At 35.3% G+C, this 16,903-nt stretch overlaps 4 protein-coding genes across 7 annotated transcripts in view; 2 read left to right on the plus strand and 2 right to left on the minus strand.

Annotated features, from left to right (window-relative positions):
- LOC105168365 (F-box protein SKIP14) overlaps positions 1–3,700 on the plus strand; it is a 4,766-nt gene extending 1,066 nt beyond the window's left edge. Inside the window, 2 exon segments of the mRNA XM_011088424.2 lie at positions 1–833; positions 2,276–3,700. The exon segment at positions 1–833 is cut by the window's left edge and continues 15 nt beyond it. Of these exon segments, the coding sequence (XP_011086726.1) occupies positions 1–833; positions 2,276–2,827 (1,385 nt within the window). The 3' untranslated portion in view covers positions 2,828–3,700.
- Positions 6,460–9,530, minus strand: LOC105168366. 2 transcript variants are annotated; one of them, XM_020695634.1, is made up of 3 exons: positions 9,335–9,530; positions 7,444–8,450; positions 6,460–6,966 (listed from the first exon to the last, which is right to left on the minus strand). In XM_020695634.1, the coding sequence occupies exon 2, from the start codon at positions 8,413–8,415 to the stop codon at positions 7,486–7,488; it is 930 nt and encodes a 309-aa protein (XP_020551293.1). In that variant the 5' UTR covers positions 8,416–8,450; positions 9,335–9,530; the 3' UTR covers positions 6,460–6,966; positions 7,444–7,485. The 2 variants fall into 2 exon arrangements, with proteins under 2 accessions (XP_020551293.1, XP_011086727.1); XM_011088425.2 differs by lacking the exon at positions 6,460–6,966 and having other exon boundaries at positions 7,296–8,450.
- On the plus strand, positions 10,435–14,915 carry LOC105168367 (trihelix transcription factor GT-4). Of its 3 annotated transcripts, none has more exons than XM_011088426.2 (5): positions 10,437–11,120; positions 12,035–12,073; positions 13,708–13,839; positions 14,052–14,279; positions 14,481–14,915. In XM_011088426.2, exons 1-5 carry the CDS (start codon positions 10,520–10,522, stop codon positions 14,681–14,683), a joined length of 1,203 nt encoding a protein of 400 aa, XP_011086728.1. In that variant the 5' UTR covers positions 10,437–10,519; the 3' UTR covers positions 14,684–14,915. The 3 variants fall into 3 exon arrangements, with proteins under 3 accessions (XP_020551289.1, XP_011086728.1, XP_011086729.1); XM_011088427.2 differs by having other exon boundaries at positions 14,055–14,279; XM_020695630.1 differs by lacking the exon at positions 12,035–12,073 and having other exon boundaries at positions 10,435–11,120.
- Positions 15,563–16,903, minus strand: part of LOC105168368 (mitotic spindle checkpoint protein MAD2) — a 1,758-nt gene continuing 417 nt past the window's right edge. Inside the window, exons 2-7 of the mRNA XM_011088428.2 lie at positions 16,797–16,812; positions 16,563–16,693; positions 16,345–16,465; positions 16,138–16,241; positions 15,922–16,043; positions 15,563–15,826 (exon numbers count right to left, since the gene is read on the minus strand). Of these exons, the coding sequence (XP_011086730.1) occupies positions 15,770–15,826; positions 15,922–16,043; positions 16,138–16,241; positions 16,345–16,465; positions 16,563–16,693; positions 16,797–16,812 (551 nt within the window). The 3' untranslated portion in view covers positions 15,563–15,769. The remainder of the gene's footprint in view (positions 15,827–15,921; positions 16,044–16,137; positions 16,242–16,344; positions 16,466–16,562; positions 16,694–16,796; positions 16,813–16,903) is intronic.

Below are 16,903 nucleotides of genomic sequence, written 5' to 3' on the forward strand. Positions count from 1 at the left end.
CATCTGAGTCAACTTCGAAGGATATCGTTGACCTTTTGCCCTCTGATCCATTTGGGATGGATATAAAGACTACTTTCACAGCCATCACGGGATGGCTCGAGGATTTGGAGGTTGATTGTGGAGGGTATATGAGGCCCAACAATTGCAGGGCCAGTCAAGAAGGTTATGGTTTATTTGCAGGATGGAATTTGATTTGGAATAACTCATTAAAGTTCCAACCATTTCCTAGCACTAGCCAGTCGAATGAGAAAATGAATGTGGGAATGCAGTCTGTTCCTAGCAATCTTCAGGTATATGAGAAGTCAAATGTGTGTGAAAATTATTTTCCGATCAGTGTTCAGTCAGATCAGAAATTGAATGTGTCCAGTACGGTAAATACATATGTGGAGGAGACAGGTGTGGGGGGAGGGTTGGCGCCATATGACATTGGATTTCAACCGTCCTGCAATATGGGGGAAATTGTGGGCCTCAGAAATGAGAGTGATTGTTGCGTCTCTGAGCTGCAATCCGGAAAGAAAGTGGAGGGCGCTGCCAATTTCGAAGGCGTGCCTCATGAAGCTTTAGCATTTGCTCTTAGCTATCTGGGAGTAAAGGACCTTTTGTCTGTGGAAAGGGTTTGCAAGTCCTTACTTTCCACTGTCCGTGGTGATCCCTTGTTGTGGATGACTATCCACATTGATCAGCCTCTTAATGAAAGGATCACAGATGATGTTCTTGTGCGATTGGCTAGCAGGGCACAAGGTAACCTGCAGTGCCTGAGCTTAGTGGAGTGCCCCAAAATCACAGATGATGGTCTGAGGCACATACTTGAAACAAATCCACGATTATCTAAGGTCAGTGATTCAATCAGGTGGAGTAATTAAATTCTTTTAGAGTTTCTTGTCCATTCTGTTCCCATGCTGTTTAATGAGCGCTTTTCAGGTTTTGTGTTGCAGTTATACGTGCATAAAATGTGGTTATGTATTCTTGAATTTTCTGAAGTGGTGCAAAACATGTATTTGCACATGAGTATTATTTAACATGTTTACGTTTCCAGATCTTCAGTTTGGTACTTGAATCTGATATATTAGCTGGTGTCAGATTTTATCAAAAACTTTCCACGCTGAGTAAGATGCAGAACTTTTGAGTGCTCGCTTGTTACTAGCATTATGTATTTTCATATTCTTCTAGTGTTATCCAAATATTACTTGTGTATTTTCTCATCATGCTTTGGTTGGCCGGTGGTCTTTCTAGTACATTATTAGATTTAAAGGGACTTTGCAGTCACATGAACATCCTGACTTGATTCCTTGAATATAAGTTAATTTTAGCATATTTCTCTATTTGTTCATTGCAAGTAGAAATAATTTCCTGGAGCATACTGTATTTAATACCTGAAAATTTGGGAAGGACCACAATCATCATTACTTTCCTATGTGATTCTACTGCCTGTATTCGAACAAGAAGTTGCTTACTGGATGAATGTGACGTCATAGTAATCTGATTAAGATTTGATACTTCGCAAAATATTGTGAGAGATGATTCTTTGCCATATCTGTTTCTGTGAGAAACTGGTTTGCGTCACCTGCTGCTTGTCAAGGTAGAAAATTTGGTGGGGAGTATATGTTCGAGAATTTCCTATAGAACTGGCCGTTTCAAGTTTGTTCTGATTAAATCATAATTATGAAATTGTTGGAAGCACTTGAGTGAGCAGAGGTTGTGTATTAGAAGTGTTCTTCTTCTACATGAGATTTAGTCAGTGAGTAAGATAACCCTCTTTTTTAATAGTTTAGTTAAAAAAATTGATCAACTTTAAGGAATGTTTTCTTGGATGCATGTGTGTGTATTTAGTGTGGTTTAGACCCATCCTTCAGAATCTAAAGCCTTGGACTGTAGGGAACTATGGAACAATGATATGGTGTGAATGTTCGAGTCCTGCTTCATTACTGTAGCCGTTGTTTGTGATTGATGTGAAATTCTTTTCACTGTTCTGTATGGTGGAGCTTTGACATTATAAGGTGATTGCCTGCAGTTTCTTGTTTGTTATTGTTGGAAGTGTCAAATTTGCTTTCTGGTGGTAGTGTTGCTGGGGCCAAATTGGGTTTTGGTGGTATTTGGACTCCCTGACAGCCATGTCCACCTAACACCTTTCACAATTCCCTCATGTAGTGATTGATAACAGATGTTTAGTGAACGGCAGCTGTGGCTGTAATTTTGCTTTTCTTACTTCAGCTACTTGACATCTATAATGCATGTTGATTTATCCACTTGCATAAATCATGTCATTGTTATGCAGCTGTGCGTCCCTGGATGTACACGGATCAGTATTGAATGCATAGTGAATAGTATGAGGGCATATAACTGTAATAAAGATGTGGGAGGTATAAAGCACCTGAGAATTGGTGGTCTTTATGGTGTGAATCACGAACATTTTGAGGAGTTGAAGTTATTACTGGGTGCTGATCAGAAAAGGCTTGGAAGTTATCACAAGCCGCATTTCTATCATCGAGGGAATTTTTATCTTCCATATGATGATGATCGTGCAATAGATATCGAAATGTGCCCAAGATGTGAGAAATTCAGGTTGGTTTATGATTGTCCAGCTGAGGGTTGCAGGGGTAAAGATAAGTCCCCTCAAGTCTGCAGGGGATGCACTCTCTGTATAGCAAGGTGTGCGCAGTGTGGCAGGTGCATTAATGACACTGAATTCGAAGAAACGTTCTGTTTGGAATTGCTATGTTCGGATTGTTTTAAGCAGCTGCAAAAGTACCAAGACAAGCTGGATAAGAAGGTTGATCAGTACGGAGCTCTACATGGGCCAAGTTATCACTTCGGCCTTCATGGCTAGGGGTCTTATTTAGGGTTTGCCTTCAAATCTCTGAGCCAAGATGATATTGCGAAAGCATTTGAGTTTCTAGCTCCATTGTTGGCTGCCACAACTTCGTATGGGATGGTTGTCTTGGTGGGGCTTTCAGACGAACTGTCTTCTGGCGTTTGCTGAACTCATATCGTGTATATGTGGACAAAGAGGGCAATTAAAAAAATAAGGAAAAAGATCAAAAAACAAAAAAGGAAAAAAAAAAGCATAAAAATTGAAAATCCTCAAAAAAAAAGAAAAAGAAGGGAGAAGAACTAGGAAGTGAGTTTTTGTTACCAGGGAGAACTATGTTAGAATTTAGAAGGTAGGTATTCTTCACTTTGTAAACTTCCGTAAATTGAAGACATGAATTTTTCTTCCTCCAGCATAGAGTGCTTTGCAGATTTAATGATCCTCCTGACCTTGAGAAGTGAGATTTGGGTTTTGCTGCACCCATAAAGTTTGCTTTTCGATCTTTCCTTTGACGCCAGTCTGTTTATCTGGTAGTCGACTCAAGTCTGTGCTTATGCTATGATTCTGGTGGGACGATGTTTTCTGTGCGGTTCTCCAGCTGCTTTCTTGATTATCGTTCTGTTTACTCGAATTCAATTGCTCCTCCAGGGGGTCTTGTGCGTCCTTGCTGCATATCATTCGACTGTAATGTGACAATTACGTTGATAAATTCCTTATTCTATTATTAACAACTCTCAGATGAGACAATCTCCTTGGAAGAGCTACTTATGAATAAGATTTCCTCTATACTTTTTGTGTTTATATTCTCCAATTTGGGCAGCAGCTATTGGTGTACTTGTAAAACTCTGTTTGATTTTTGTATTGGAGTCTAATTGGCTGTTACCAACTATATATCCTGCATCTTATTATATATATATATATATATATCTAATTTGGGTCGTGTTATTATGTATAATAGGTATACATACTAAAATTATAAAACTAAAAATAATAAATATTATACTCAGTAAAAAATGTAAAATCAAGTTTAGGTTTATTGGTGTAACTGGAGCTCTATAGTTAAAGGTGGTGATGTTTTTGCCACGAAATTCCCATTGTAGTGAACACCCAATTTTTGCAAATATAACTTCGATGGCTACAAGAGGACAATAGTAGCAAGAAATAGTGATTTGTGGCACTTTTTTCGCTAAGAAAATGATGTTGTAACAAAGTGATGTTTTTCTAATAATATTGGTACTAAAGCTATGGCTATGCAACTATCTTCTACTATCAAAATATGTAGTCAAATGTAATGTTGGCATCGACTGGTGGCTGAAGTACACACATATGCTTGGTTGTGACACCAACATAATATATACTATTTTTTTAATTTTTCTTTTTTTTTTGGGTTTGATTTTGTCTATTTTTATACATTAGAAGTGTATTTGGTTTTGTTGTAAAGTTGCACTCTTTCGTAATTTTTTCGTTGGGTTGTTGAAGTTTAATTTCTTCATCTAGGTTGGTGGATTTCTTGTTTTCTTATTTGGGTTTTTTTTTCAATCTTTGTAATATTCTGCTGATTTTGTGGTTGTGTTGAAATTTTTTTGTTTGTGAATTTTGAAGCTTAACGTTCTTTTATTTCGGTTTAGGGTTTCACACACCTAATGTTGTAGAAATTTCATGGTTATTTGATTTTGTCTTGTTATGCGAAGTTGTTTATTTGCTAATCTGGCATTGAATTTTTCTCTATTTTACCCATTTTTTCCCCATTTTGTTGTTTATTTTGTTTTGTTAAAAAGTTGGGGGACAAAGTGCAGATGACCCCATACATTGGGGATGGATTTGCATTTAACTCTAACAATTTTACCAAATCTAATATCGCTCTTAGGGGTGTGAACACAAGCGAACAAAAGATAATGCAAACTCTGTTCCATTATCTTTTATCTTTTTTTATGCTAATATATATTTGAATATTGCATAAATAATAGGATAAATTACAACTACCTTCCCTAAAATTTGGCATAATTATGAATACCTCATTGTTGTTTGAACAATACCAATATCCCCCTGATTTTAATGTTCATTTAACAATTAACCAAATTTGTTAGATTTTCATCCATTTTTTATGGTGAATTGATCAAAATGACCTTGTAGATTAAGAATTATAATTTTATTTATTTTTAAAAATTATGATTTTTTTATGGACTAAGTGGATAATTTTTTTACAATATTTAAAAATTTTCAATCCACCCCTTTCGATTTTCTTATAAATTCTATTTTTTTTAAAAAAAAATACAGTAAGAATAAAATTAACAATTTTATACCTCCACAAAAAATTACATAATTTCATTAAATAAATGTTGTTTTTGTCAGTTAGGACTAGTGAAATAAATGCGCAATGTGTGGGAGGTGTAGTTTTTAAATTTTAAATATTGATTTTTTGTTTTGTTTTTTCCCCATATATAGATAAAGTGTTTATAATATAAAGATATATATTTGTTTGGGATTTAAATATTTATGTATGACAATGGGGAGATTCGATGAAAGAAAATGAAATAAATATAATAGCTATTAATCTCTTATGAATTCAAATGCACACTTTTGGTTTTTGTTCTTTTATACTAGAGGTACACGGCACACTCGACTTATGTGCAAATATATTTAAAAATTATAAATAGTTAATATTTTTATTGATAAGTTAGTTATCAATTATGAGATAGTGAATTCAAAAATATAAAAGTTGAAAAAATTTGAGGAATATTTTAGTAAATTCATTAAAGAAAACGTTGAAATTACTATTATGGTAAAGTTTCACTGAAGAAAATGAATTAGTTAAAGGATAAAATTGGATATTTAAAAGTTGGTACGACACAGTATAAATATATATATATATATTTTCCATTGCATATAAAATAGAAATTGTATAAAAGTAAGATTTACGTAAGTAGTTTATTCTTTTTTCAAATCCTAAATTTATAGTATTATAAATTGTGTTGTAGAAGAACTAAATGCTTAAGAAATATAAAATTTTATGTGATGTTCATACTCGTAGAATAGTGTACACAAATGCGTTTAATTATATACAATATATAGACATATAGATAAAAATTTAGATTTAAACTAAATATAATTAGTCAATTAGTTACATGGATTTAGTAATTTTAGAATTGAATTTGAAGAATTCAATGAAATTTTTTAATAATTTTATTACAAGATTGTCTAAGTTTAATATTTTCAATTAATATATTTATCACTTCAAGATATTATCAAAATTAAGTTTAAATAACAATAATATTAATTTACATAAATACCACTAAAATTCTTAACATATTTTTTAGGATATTTTTATCGAATCAAAAAATGAAACAAACTTCTAACTTATTCATACCTTTATAATAAATATAGAATATAGAATATGGTGTATATATATGTATATATATAAAGCATTTGAATTGAATTGCTGAAGCACAATACTTGAAATAAGATTAACAAAAACAATAATTTTGAAATAAAAAAAATGAAAAAGTAGAGAGTCTGAATATCTGGTTGAATCTCCTTAATATTAAAATCCACATTCCATCTTGCAACTATCAATCTTGATATAGAAGTTTACCTTTTTGTCATCATATTGCCTATATATGTTCATGCATAATTTACAGAATGGGGGAAAATTACCAAACAATCATCCAATAAATAGAGTAATTAACAGAACAACAAACATTTAAGATTGTCTCCTTACAGACAGATATTTTCTGTCTGCTAAAATCATACTAACAAGATGAAGAATACATAAAAGCTGCAGCATCTGTAGACAACATAAAACTCACCACACAACACACAGATGCAATCAAGTTACAAAGGCTTAATGCTGAAGAGAAAAAGAAATTTGGAGGGGGCAGCCCATCTCATGAAATCTAAACCTTGTCTGGGTTGTTCTTTGATTTCTTGCAGATGTTCTTCATCCATTTGAGGCTGAGAATTTTCTTCATTGACTTGGTCTTGTCTGAACCATGTTTTCCCTTTTTCTCATACTCTCTCTCGGATGGCAGAGGTTCAGGGTCCCATTGATCCGCCCACGACAGCCCGTTGGAGTTGTATATGTCCATTTTCCTTTTGATATTCCCTCAATTCCTAATTCCTTTCTTCTTCAACTTCCTCGCATTTGCCAGACAAGATTCCTGCAAGAAGAGTTTCAATGTGTCCTCTAAATGTTGCTATTTCTTGTGTGATTCAATGGATTTAGCTACATAAGCCAGGTTACTATTTTAGGAAAGTGAGGAATTCACTCTCATCCTATTATCTTAACATGGTCTCAATTAGCAATGAGGTCCCCATGAGTCCATTATTGGACCTGAATTTATTACAGATGTTACAGGGAGAAAGATGTGCCTTTCATTTGTCCTATGGCTATGAAGAAGATGTACATTTATGTGGAGAATATCCTGCCTTCAAGAATATTCAACATCTACGCATAAAAAATTGGGAAAGCAAAAATATAAGAAGAGACTCATCGACAACATTTCCAAGACGCGCATGAATAAATTTCATTTATAGAATTGCCAGGCATTTTATCACCATTATAATTTAAGCATATAGAACACTGAAACTAAAGAATGATAGATGAACATGGTGAAGAAGTCGAACTATTTTATCACCTATCCTTAAGGGATTGATTTTCTTCTGTCACCTAGAGCCCCTTAACGGTAAAACTCCACATGGCCAGCAATCTCCCTGCACAGCAACTTTGCTTGCCCTGCCAATTTCATGCTTTTAACTATTACAAGCCCTGTTAATTTGTGTGTTGATGTCGGTTTGAATGATTTGACTTCTTCCTCCCTTCCCAAGAGAAGTGCTTCCCTTGCTGGAACCACATTTTCCCACCAAAACTCTCGCAAAATCCCATGTATCAATTCCCAATAACTACGTTCTCTACAGACACGAAATATAGTGCTTCCATTAGGAGTCCAGCAGTATAAATCTACCCAATCTCTGTTCATTACCTCCATTTGACCTTGCACCTGAGGCATGTAATAAAACGGCATAGTTGACCATGGCAACATCGTCTCTGGTTTTCCTTTGTTGAAAGGACATTTTACTTCTAGAATTCCGCCTCCTGGAAAGCATCCAAGTAGTCCATCTGGAGAAGCTCCTATCCAATCAAATCGTTCCTCTGAGTGAATTGCAAAACCTAATGAACTCACATCACGACCCGTAATGCTTTTGTATCGCTCTATAGCTGCAGCTTCGTTAAGAACTCCCCATTCCATGGCACCTTTCTTAGTGCCCTCTGTTACTTGTACATCTGGAGCATATACTTTTTCATGCCACAGCTCATACCGACGGTTGCCTTTCCAGAATCCCAGTGCAGTGCTGAAGGTACTAGTTGTTAGCCTGTCCTTGCGGAGAGCAAACCATTCATCAGAGCGTTGGGGAGCATCTGATGCTGCAAGCTGGGCATTTAACACAAACGAAGACGGAGGATAAAGCAGAGGTGTTGATGAACAGACAAACGGTGAAGCACAGGTCGAATAGTTTCTTATAAATTCTATACGAAACTTCCCTCTCTGAGGAAGTGGCAATGCTGCTTTATGGATGCCACTGAATCTAGCAATACATGCATTGGTCATAGTTCAGCTACCAGCTGCAAATGGAATGGAATGCCCTGGAAAATTTACAGCTTCATTAAAAAGTTGGCCAATAATTTGAATGTCAGGTTAGCAATAAGGTACATGCTGCCGTAGACGACAAGATCAATACACCATACTTTACCAACGTATGTTTATAACCTCTGGTGGAATCATATCCAAAATCTCAACGTGTAGGGTGAACAACACAATAAATACAGGCAATAAATCATAAAATTTCCCTATTGATATCAGAACTTTGATACGTGAACTAGAGAAAGCCATTTGCCCTATTGGAAATGGTGAAGCTCACACCACAGAGGCCTCAGATTCTGATCCTAGTAGTAAGGGACAACAATTTACCCGTGTTGAAACCTAAAGGGATATGCAAAAAGAAAAACAACTTAAATCACAACAAAAGATTACGCAGAAAATTCTGAGTTCATCTTCTGCCGAGGTAAAGTCACTAATAAACACCACAAGAACAGTAGAAACAACAAACGCTTCAGGAACAGTGCAAGATCTTGATTGACCAAATAACTCAAAACACAAACCCTGCAGTTCACAATCAGAAAAAATAACACCCAATATTTCTTTATCCTTGACCCAAACAAATTTCACATTCCATTTTCTGGTACTTTGGGAGAGACACAATCTTTAAAACAACATAATACCAACAGAGCAAATTCCCACAATTTAACAGCTAAAATACTGAAAGTTAGGTACGCCAACACAGTCAGCCTCGGAATTTAACAACAAATAAAACACAAATAAACTGAACAAAATGAACAAACAAAAAAAAGAGCAGCCTCATAAATAGAAAACACGGACACAAAATGCTCTTTAATGGGATTGAGTAATAAAGACAAGCTGTTCAAACCCAAGAAAAAATAATGGACACCAGGTGTTTGTTAAAATGTACCTTCGAGATGAATCCTCAAGTCCCCAGAAAGGCAAGAATGGGCCAAGAATATCGAAGGGATTCCGACAAGGAAATGATGTAAAATCTTTATGCGAGCAAGATTCACAGTGGACTAAGAGGTTTTGTGAGGAAGAGAATGGGGTTTATGGTAACGAGAGAAGATATATCCTCTGTTTGGTTGCAGTGATGGAAACGTAATTTATATGAGCCAGAGGGATGGAAATGACTTTGCTCGTTTTTGCATTTGCTATTTGAATAACTATAAATATATTTTTATTTTTTAAAAATTATAAATATTTTTTATTTTAATGTTTGTTTAATCATAATTTTTTCTGTTCATTTTTATTGAGATTCATCGAATTTTTATGGTGAGCAAATTAAATAACCTTTTAAATTATATAAATTAAATTAGATATATATATAATTATAATTTTTTATTTAAAATGCCATCTTGTTGGGTTCATAAAAAAAAAAGAATGAATGAATGAACGTTAAAATTAAGGGATATTTGTAAATTTTTAAACGAAATTTGTATTTATAATTATATCAACCTTATATTAATATATGATAATTAAATATAAGTTAAAGCATGTTGAATTGTGTGTTTTATAAAGATATAAGCAAATATTTAAGATTTTTTTTGTTGTAATTTTCTTTTTGAGTGAATCCTTATTTAAGATTTTTTTTGTTGTAATTTTTTTTTTTAGTGAATTGTTTATAGTTAAATCGTTAATTTTAATAATCACAATGAGTATATTTCAATTACTGATATCAAATATGTATAATTAAATAATAAAAACTATTATAATAGATCATTAATTACTATTAGAATAGACTAATACTCACACAGTGTACATTTTTACTACATTGGACTGCAAAAAAATTGTACTTTTGCTCATTTAGTCCAAAGATTAAAAAAGGTGTAGCATTTGGGACCACAAATTATTATAATTTTTGATCTTATCGAATTAAATCCGTCACAATTTTTATTTTGTAAAATAAAAAATAATTTTTTATTTTATAAGATTAAATATGATAATTTCATAAATTATGAGACAAAAAATATAAAATACTCTATTGAGTGCGATGAAAAATGCAATTTTGCCTTTGGAACAAGAAATCAGTACTGAAAACCCCACAAAGTCCCAAATCCCTCAAAACAAAAGGAAAAAACAAAACATCATCATGTTCATGTCTGAAAAACCCCAACAAGAATCAGCTCTTGATTTCTACAACAGCAAGCAACAATTACAATCCCACCCAAGCAACATGATCATCCAACTCCCCCCTCAGCCCCACCACCTCCTCACCGATGGGGGCGACGCCACCACCAGTGGAGGAGATGAACCCCCCGCCGCCGCTTCGTCTAACCCACCATCTTCATCTGCGCCGAAGAAGAGGGCTGAGACATGGGTTCAAGAAGAGACTCGGGCCCTCATATCTCTCAGGAAAGAATTGGATTTGCTGTTCAACACTTCAAAGTCTAACAAGCATTTGTGGGACAACATATCCTTGAAAATGAGGGAAAAGGGATTTGATAGATCCCCAACAATGTGTACTGACAAGTGGAGGAATTTGTTGAAAGAGTACAAGAAAGCCAAGCAGAATAATCAAGATGGAAATGGGAATGGGTCCGCAAAGATGAGTTATTACAAGGAAATTGAGGAGATTTTGAGGGACAGGAGCAAAAATGGGCTTAACTGGAAGAGTTCTGCTGCAGCTTCTAATAATGGTGGTGGTGGTGGGGGTTCTAAAGTTGATTCCTTTATGCAGTTTGCTGATAAAGGTTTGAATTGTTCATTCCCAATTTTCTGGTGTTAAACTTATTGTTTTTGGTGTGCATGGAGGATCATTTTGTTTGATTTTTTGGTTGAGTTATCTGGCCTCTTAGGCTTTTGAAAGTTGATTCCTTATTCAGTAGTTTGATCTTCTTGCTATGTGATTTAAGCTTTTCTAGTTTTGGAGGGTCTCCCATCTGTAGTTTTCTTATGATGGGATGCAGCAGATATTTGTTTTTCTTTCCCTCGCTTGGTAGTGGTGTTTGGTTTTATGAGGAGAAAACGGAAACTTCATGAACTAGGCTCAGTTTGTGTGTTTTATTCTGTTATATGGTCAATGTTACGATCTGTAACGTATCTTGATTGGTGTCGAACTGCATCATAGGTGTTGTTCTGGTTTTAGTTCCACTCGGTCTACAGGGATGGTTGAGGGATATGCTGAGTTATAGTCTGCTTGCATGTGTATGTTCTCGAGCAAGGTGAATGGAGAGACATGCTTGTATGCGTTTAGGTCCTATCTTTTTGGGTGAGAAATCAGGAAAAGGTCTGCATTGGATGACCGAGTTGATCCCTTTTGGTTTATAATTAATGTTCTTTCATAAATCATGCAGTTTTGCATATCAGGGAAGAATTGAAATGGATATGGAGGAAGTATGAAGCATCTTTTGTGTGCTTTTGAGTGTCCATAAGTTTTTTGCCACCTAGGTATAAAGGGTGAGTGATATGTAGTCCCCATGTGTCCATACTGCTTAGCAATAGCCGTCTCCTTATGTCTTCTGATTATTGAATAAGTGCTCTTAATAGTTGGCCTATTCTATGTTATTGCCTTACATCACCAAAGTTTGTGTATAAGACTTGAAGCAAATGATTAACATGTTAAAATGTTTAAAGATTCTTTCTGAATTCTATTTCGCCTCTGCAGGTATTGATGACAACAGTCTTACCTTTGGACCTGTGGAAGGTATGGTTACCAGTCACAGGGTCTTCCCATGCTTTAAGAATTGATAACTTGCTCTTACTGAATTTGTGGTAACAGTCCTGCAGCATCCATTTGTATAGCTTTGCGAAGTGATTAAATATAAATTCAACATTCTTAAACTTAAATAAATAAATAAAATTTGTTTTCTTCTATCGTTGTGTTGCTCAGTTAGTACTTTGATGATGCTAGTATCATGTGCTTGCCTTTACTTCAGCATATTTCAAGTGCATACATATTAATGAAGTATCAAATGTCTAGCTGCTAGCATATTCTGCACGTGTTTATGTATTTTAAAGATGTAAGAAATGTCTGTCCTCTCCTTGCTGTTTTGACCCAAGATTTTGACCTCTTGATAACAAATGAAAATAGTTGGCCAACTTTGCAAGAGAGAGGAGGGAGATCAAATTGGTGTTTCCATTGAGCTTCTCTATTCTCCAGTTCAGATGGCTGATTGAGTAATAAGACCGTTTCACAGGCCTCAACTCCCAACTACAATCCCATAGGTGTATGGAGGGTTAATGTTATTGAAAGAATTGTGAGCTCGGGTTCCATACTTGTTAAACTAAATTTATGCTGAATAGTGCAAGTCATTTTTGTCGAAACAGATGGAAAAAAATAAGATAAAGGGAAAGAAGGTAATTGACGAAGATGGAAAAGCTGCAAAAATAGTAGTTTTTCTAGGTTGTCCTTTGCAATATCTGTTGCTAATTATGCTGTGTCAAATCAAGATAAAAGAATCTCTGTTTTGCCATTGACGAAATCCAGGGTAGTCAATTATCCTTTCAGAACAGGAGCTTAGGTTTGAAGGACCCCCATACTTAATGCCATCTGCTCTACAAGTAACATGTAATGAGTTTACTGACAAACTCATCTTTCAACTGGTATATACTCCAAATATGTCATAAGCCCCAAGCTTCATTATGATTTCTTGTTTTTCCTTAACTGTTTACATGCCCCTTCGATGTTTATATTTTCCAACATGTGAAAGGGGATTTCAGTACAGTAATGGGGGTATTGATCCTCATCTCTTTATATCTAACAATAGACGACTTTAATTTCAATATTGTTCTAGGTTGCTGTACGGAATTCTCTATTAAGAACTTGAACCCTAATCATTCTGCTCCAATTTTTACATTTAGTTGCTGCATTATCTTGTCTTGATAGGAACAGAAATTTTATTTTACCTATCCACTTTGTGTTACAAATTATTACCTTGTCTCTGTCCATGGCTACCCCTGAAACCATCTGTGCTCACATCTCCATCTGTTGGATCATATTTTCTTTACCTATAATGGCTTCTACTCAGGGCCGGAAGTGGGACAAAGTTCTGCGATGAAGTTAAATTATGTTAAACTAAATGAGGCAGTCATTTGATCTGCGGGATTGTCTAATTTACTTTCCTAAATTTATTGTTTGTGAAACATGATCCTAGAGAAAAATCATAGATGTCTCAAACTCTATGGTGCAGAATTCGTATTACTCAGTGCTCTTATCAACTCATTTTAGCATTTTATTGTGTAAAGATTCACCTATTTATCTAGTTTATTCTATCCACTTCTGGATGAGCTTCGGAACGTCCCTTTCCTTATATACCTCACTAAATCCTTTTTATGCAGCTAATGGCAGATCAACACTCAATTTGGAAAGACGTTTGGATCACGAGGGGCATCCTCTTGCCATCACTGCTGCTGATGCTGTTGGGGCAAGTGGAGTTTCTCCTTGGAATTGGAGAGAGACTCCTGGAGATGGTTAGTCTGTGTTGTTACGATATTAATTCAATTCAATAATGTGACATAGGTTTTGAAAGCACTTCATCATGTACGACATGTTTCAATTACTGCATGGCCCCCAGCCAATTTAGTTCACAACTTTGATCAGCTGCGTGGTGATATTATCATAAAAAAAGCTATTACTTTTTAAGTTTAGACCTCTTATTTGCCGAGTAATATTCTGTTTTTAGCAGGTGAACACAGCAACACATATGATGGACGAGTAATAACGGTAAAACTGGGGGATTACACAAAGAGAATAGGGGTTGATGGCACTGCAGATGCTATCAAGGAAGCCATCAAATCTGCCTTCCGGTTAAGAACGAAGCGTGCATTTTGGTTGGAAGATGAAGATAACGTTGTTCGAACACTTGACAGAGATATGCCTCTGGGAAACTACACTCTCCATGTTGATGAAGGTAGAGTACTTTTTTTACATTCCAAACCATTAATCAACTTGCTCAAGGATGATGGCAGCTTGAAGTTCTCTTTATCATGTTCCTGGCCTGGTAGTACAGAGAATTAGTAGGCACTGTTGTATGAGGATGATCAAATGGATTTATTTACAATGTCGTATAGCAATTTATTCTCGTTATTTGAAAATGAAATCCTGGTTGCAGGGTTGACGATTAAAGTTTGTTTCTACGAGGAGTCAGAGCACTTGCCAGTACACACAGAGGACAAAACCTTTTACACAGAAGACGATTTTCGTGACTTCCTCTCCCGACGGGGCTGGACTTGTTTGCGAGAGTACAATGGGTACCGGAATATAGATAGTATGGACGAGCTCTGTCCAGGAGCTATATATCGTGGTGTCAATTGACGGCATACTGTAGCTTGGCCTCAAATTCCGGTATCAATTATGAAATGATTGTCACTTATCATCCTGCGGATCACACTCAAATGTCTATGTTTGAAGTGGGATGTTTGTACAAATGCACTCCTGAAACTTTTAGATTGTAAATATGAAATTTTGTTGAATGTCTAGACTCTTTATCCTGAATTTCCCAAACCTTGGGAATGTCTATCATGATTTCTTTCCCCGTAACTTCCTATTTGATTGTTTGGTGAAAAGGGGTGTCCATGACAAAGGCCACGAAACAGTAAAGTTTCAGACACAATTCCAATTGTTTGCAGTTCCCCATTTACTACATTAGCGGAGATACATGTTTTCATATATAGGGTTCATCCCGTTGAATTAGGAATCTTTTTTAGTTTTTTAATAATATTTGATTTACAACATCATTCAATATACTTAAATTCAAAATTGATACAATATATTAATAATTCAAATTAACGTTCAAATGAGGTAAAGAAACAATAAACTATAATATAACTACTTATATATATATACTCACACTCATAGAACACAAATTCATAGTCTTTTGGTCGTGAGGTCTTAAACTTACCAATAAGAATATATATTTTGCCTTTTTATCAACCCTATGCAATTTCATGACGTTTGATGTTTTGGCCCCAACTGTATTGGTGGACTCGGCCTTGAGGATTTCTGCTAAAATTTGGTGAACTTGTTCGAGACTTTTTCTGTTATAATCAAATTCTTTAACTTCCATCTTTAAAGAACTTTTATTGTTGCATCAATCTCGGACAATTCTATGACAGACTTGGTGTTATCATTATTCCCCTTGATCCCTTGGTCTTGATTCCATTTACTACTTAAAATTCTTGACACTCTCAGGCATATGCTAAACATTAATGATGCATAAACAATAGCAGCTGACAGAGCATTCAAATTTTTGCTATTGCAACAATCCAAGAACATGAACCATACATCTAAAGCCGAATGTGAATCAATGATTCACCATTGTTGAGGTGTTTGCAACAAAATGTGAATCAAAAGATTGATTCTTGAAAGATCTAAAAAGGAGAGCAATACAACAGCTGTAGTTTATGCCTCGTCCCATTCATCGTTCTTGTATGATACCAGTGTGTCGACCTTGTGAATCTGCATGCAGAGAAAGACAATGCTTTTTATTCAGATTACTTGAATAGGCTTTACCACATTGTTATTGTAACAGATTTTGGCTGAAGAAATTTCACCTTGGTATCAAACGAGTGCAATTTCACCATCTGTGGATTAGCAATAAGCTTAGGATCACTCTCGACCCAAGTAAAAGGCACTGCACAATCTTTGTCTGTATACACTAGAACATCAAATATACCTACAGCGAACAGCAACCAAATCAAATTTACTAATCAAGAAACTCATAAATCCACAAGATCTCATCAAATAACGATATTCTAATTAACTCTTACAGGGTTCATCAAGGCATGGCAAGTATGTAATGCTGGATGCTATCTGCCTCATTATTGCCTGAATTTCCCTCATAATTTCTTTATCACTCTTCTCCCTTGATACTCTGAACATCAAACTTCCATTTCAACAAACAAGCTAACCACAAAAAGGATGTGGCAATCCAAAGAAACTGATTTAAATCTCATATACAAACATCAAAATTTTACCCCTTTTCGACGACCTCACTGTCGGTCTCGATGCTGAAATTCCACCTCTCTAAAACCTCACCAGTTGCTTTGCTCATGATCACCAGCACTACCCTCTGCAGCTTCCCAGCTTCCAGCCACTCTTCACGAAATTCATTAAAATGAATTAATTCCCTCAATAATCTCTTTAAGTTCTTACTTCAGATACAACTGTATATGAGATTAAACTCAACAATTACCAGAAAGCTGAGAAGTTAAATTCGAAATGAAGGATTTGACCCCTTCATCTTGAGTAAGCAGCATGGGAAGCCCATATTTCTTGACCCTCGCAAAACTCTCTTCTGGATAAACTCCACGATTGTACAATATACTGACATTTTTTTTCTCCCAATCAAAATTCTCCCTCATTGCACAAATTACCCAAAACTTAGAGAAATGAAAAAGCCAAGACAAACAAAATTATAGATCTTTACCTGTTTGCAGCATAACCTGAAAACAAATTTCCACAAAATACATAATTAGTGAAGATTCTTCCACAAAAAAAAAAAAAAAAGGAAAAGGAAAAACCCACCACAAAAGA

The sequence above is a fragment of the Sesamum indicum genome, linkage group LG8 (genome assembly GCF_000512975.1).
Source record: "Sesamum indicum cultivar Zhongzhi No. 13 linkage group LG8, S_indicum_v1.0, whole genome shotgun sequence".
In the NCBI taxonomy this organism is placed as follows: domain Eukaryota; kingdom Viridiplantae; phylum Streptophyta; class Magnoliopsida; order Lamiales; family Pedaliaceae; genus Sesamum; species Sesamum indicum.

Coding starts and splice junctions, on each gene's coding strand:
- LOC105168366 (XM_020695634.1), bottom strand. CDS start 8,415: ATGACCAATGCATGTATTGCTAGATTCAGTGGCATCCATAAAGCAGCA.
- LOC105168367 (XM_011088426.2), top strand. CDS start 10,520: ATGTTCATGTCTGAAAAACCCCAACAAGAATCAGCTCTTGATTTCTAC. Junction 13,840..14,051: donor GAGAGAGACTCCTGGAGATG/GTTAGTCTGTGT, acceptor TTCTGTTTTTAG/CAGGTGAACACAGCAACACA. Junction 14,280..14,480: donor CACTCTCCATGTTGATGAAG/GTAGAGTACTTT, acceptor TCCTGGTTGCAG/GGTTGACGATTAAAGTTTGT.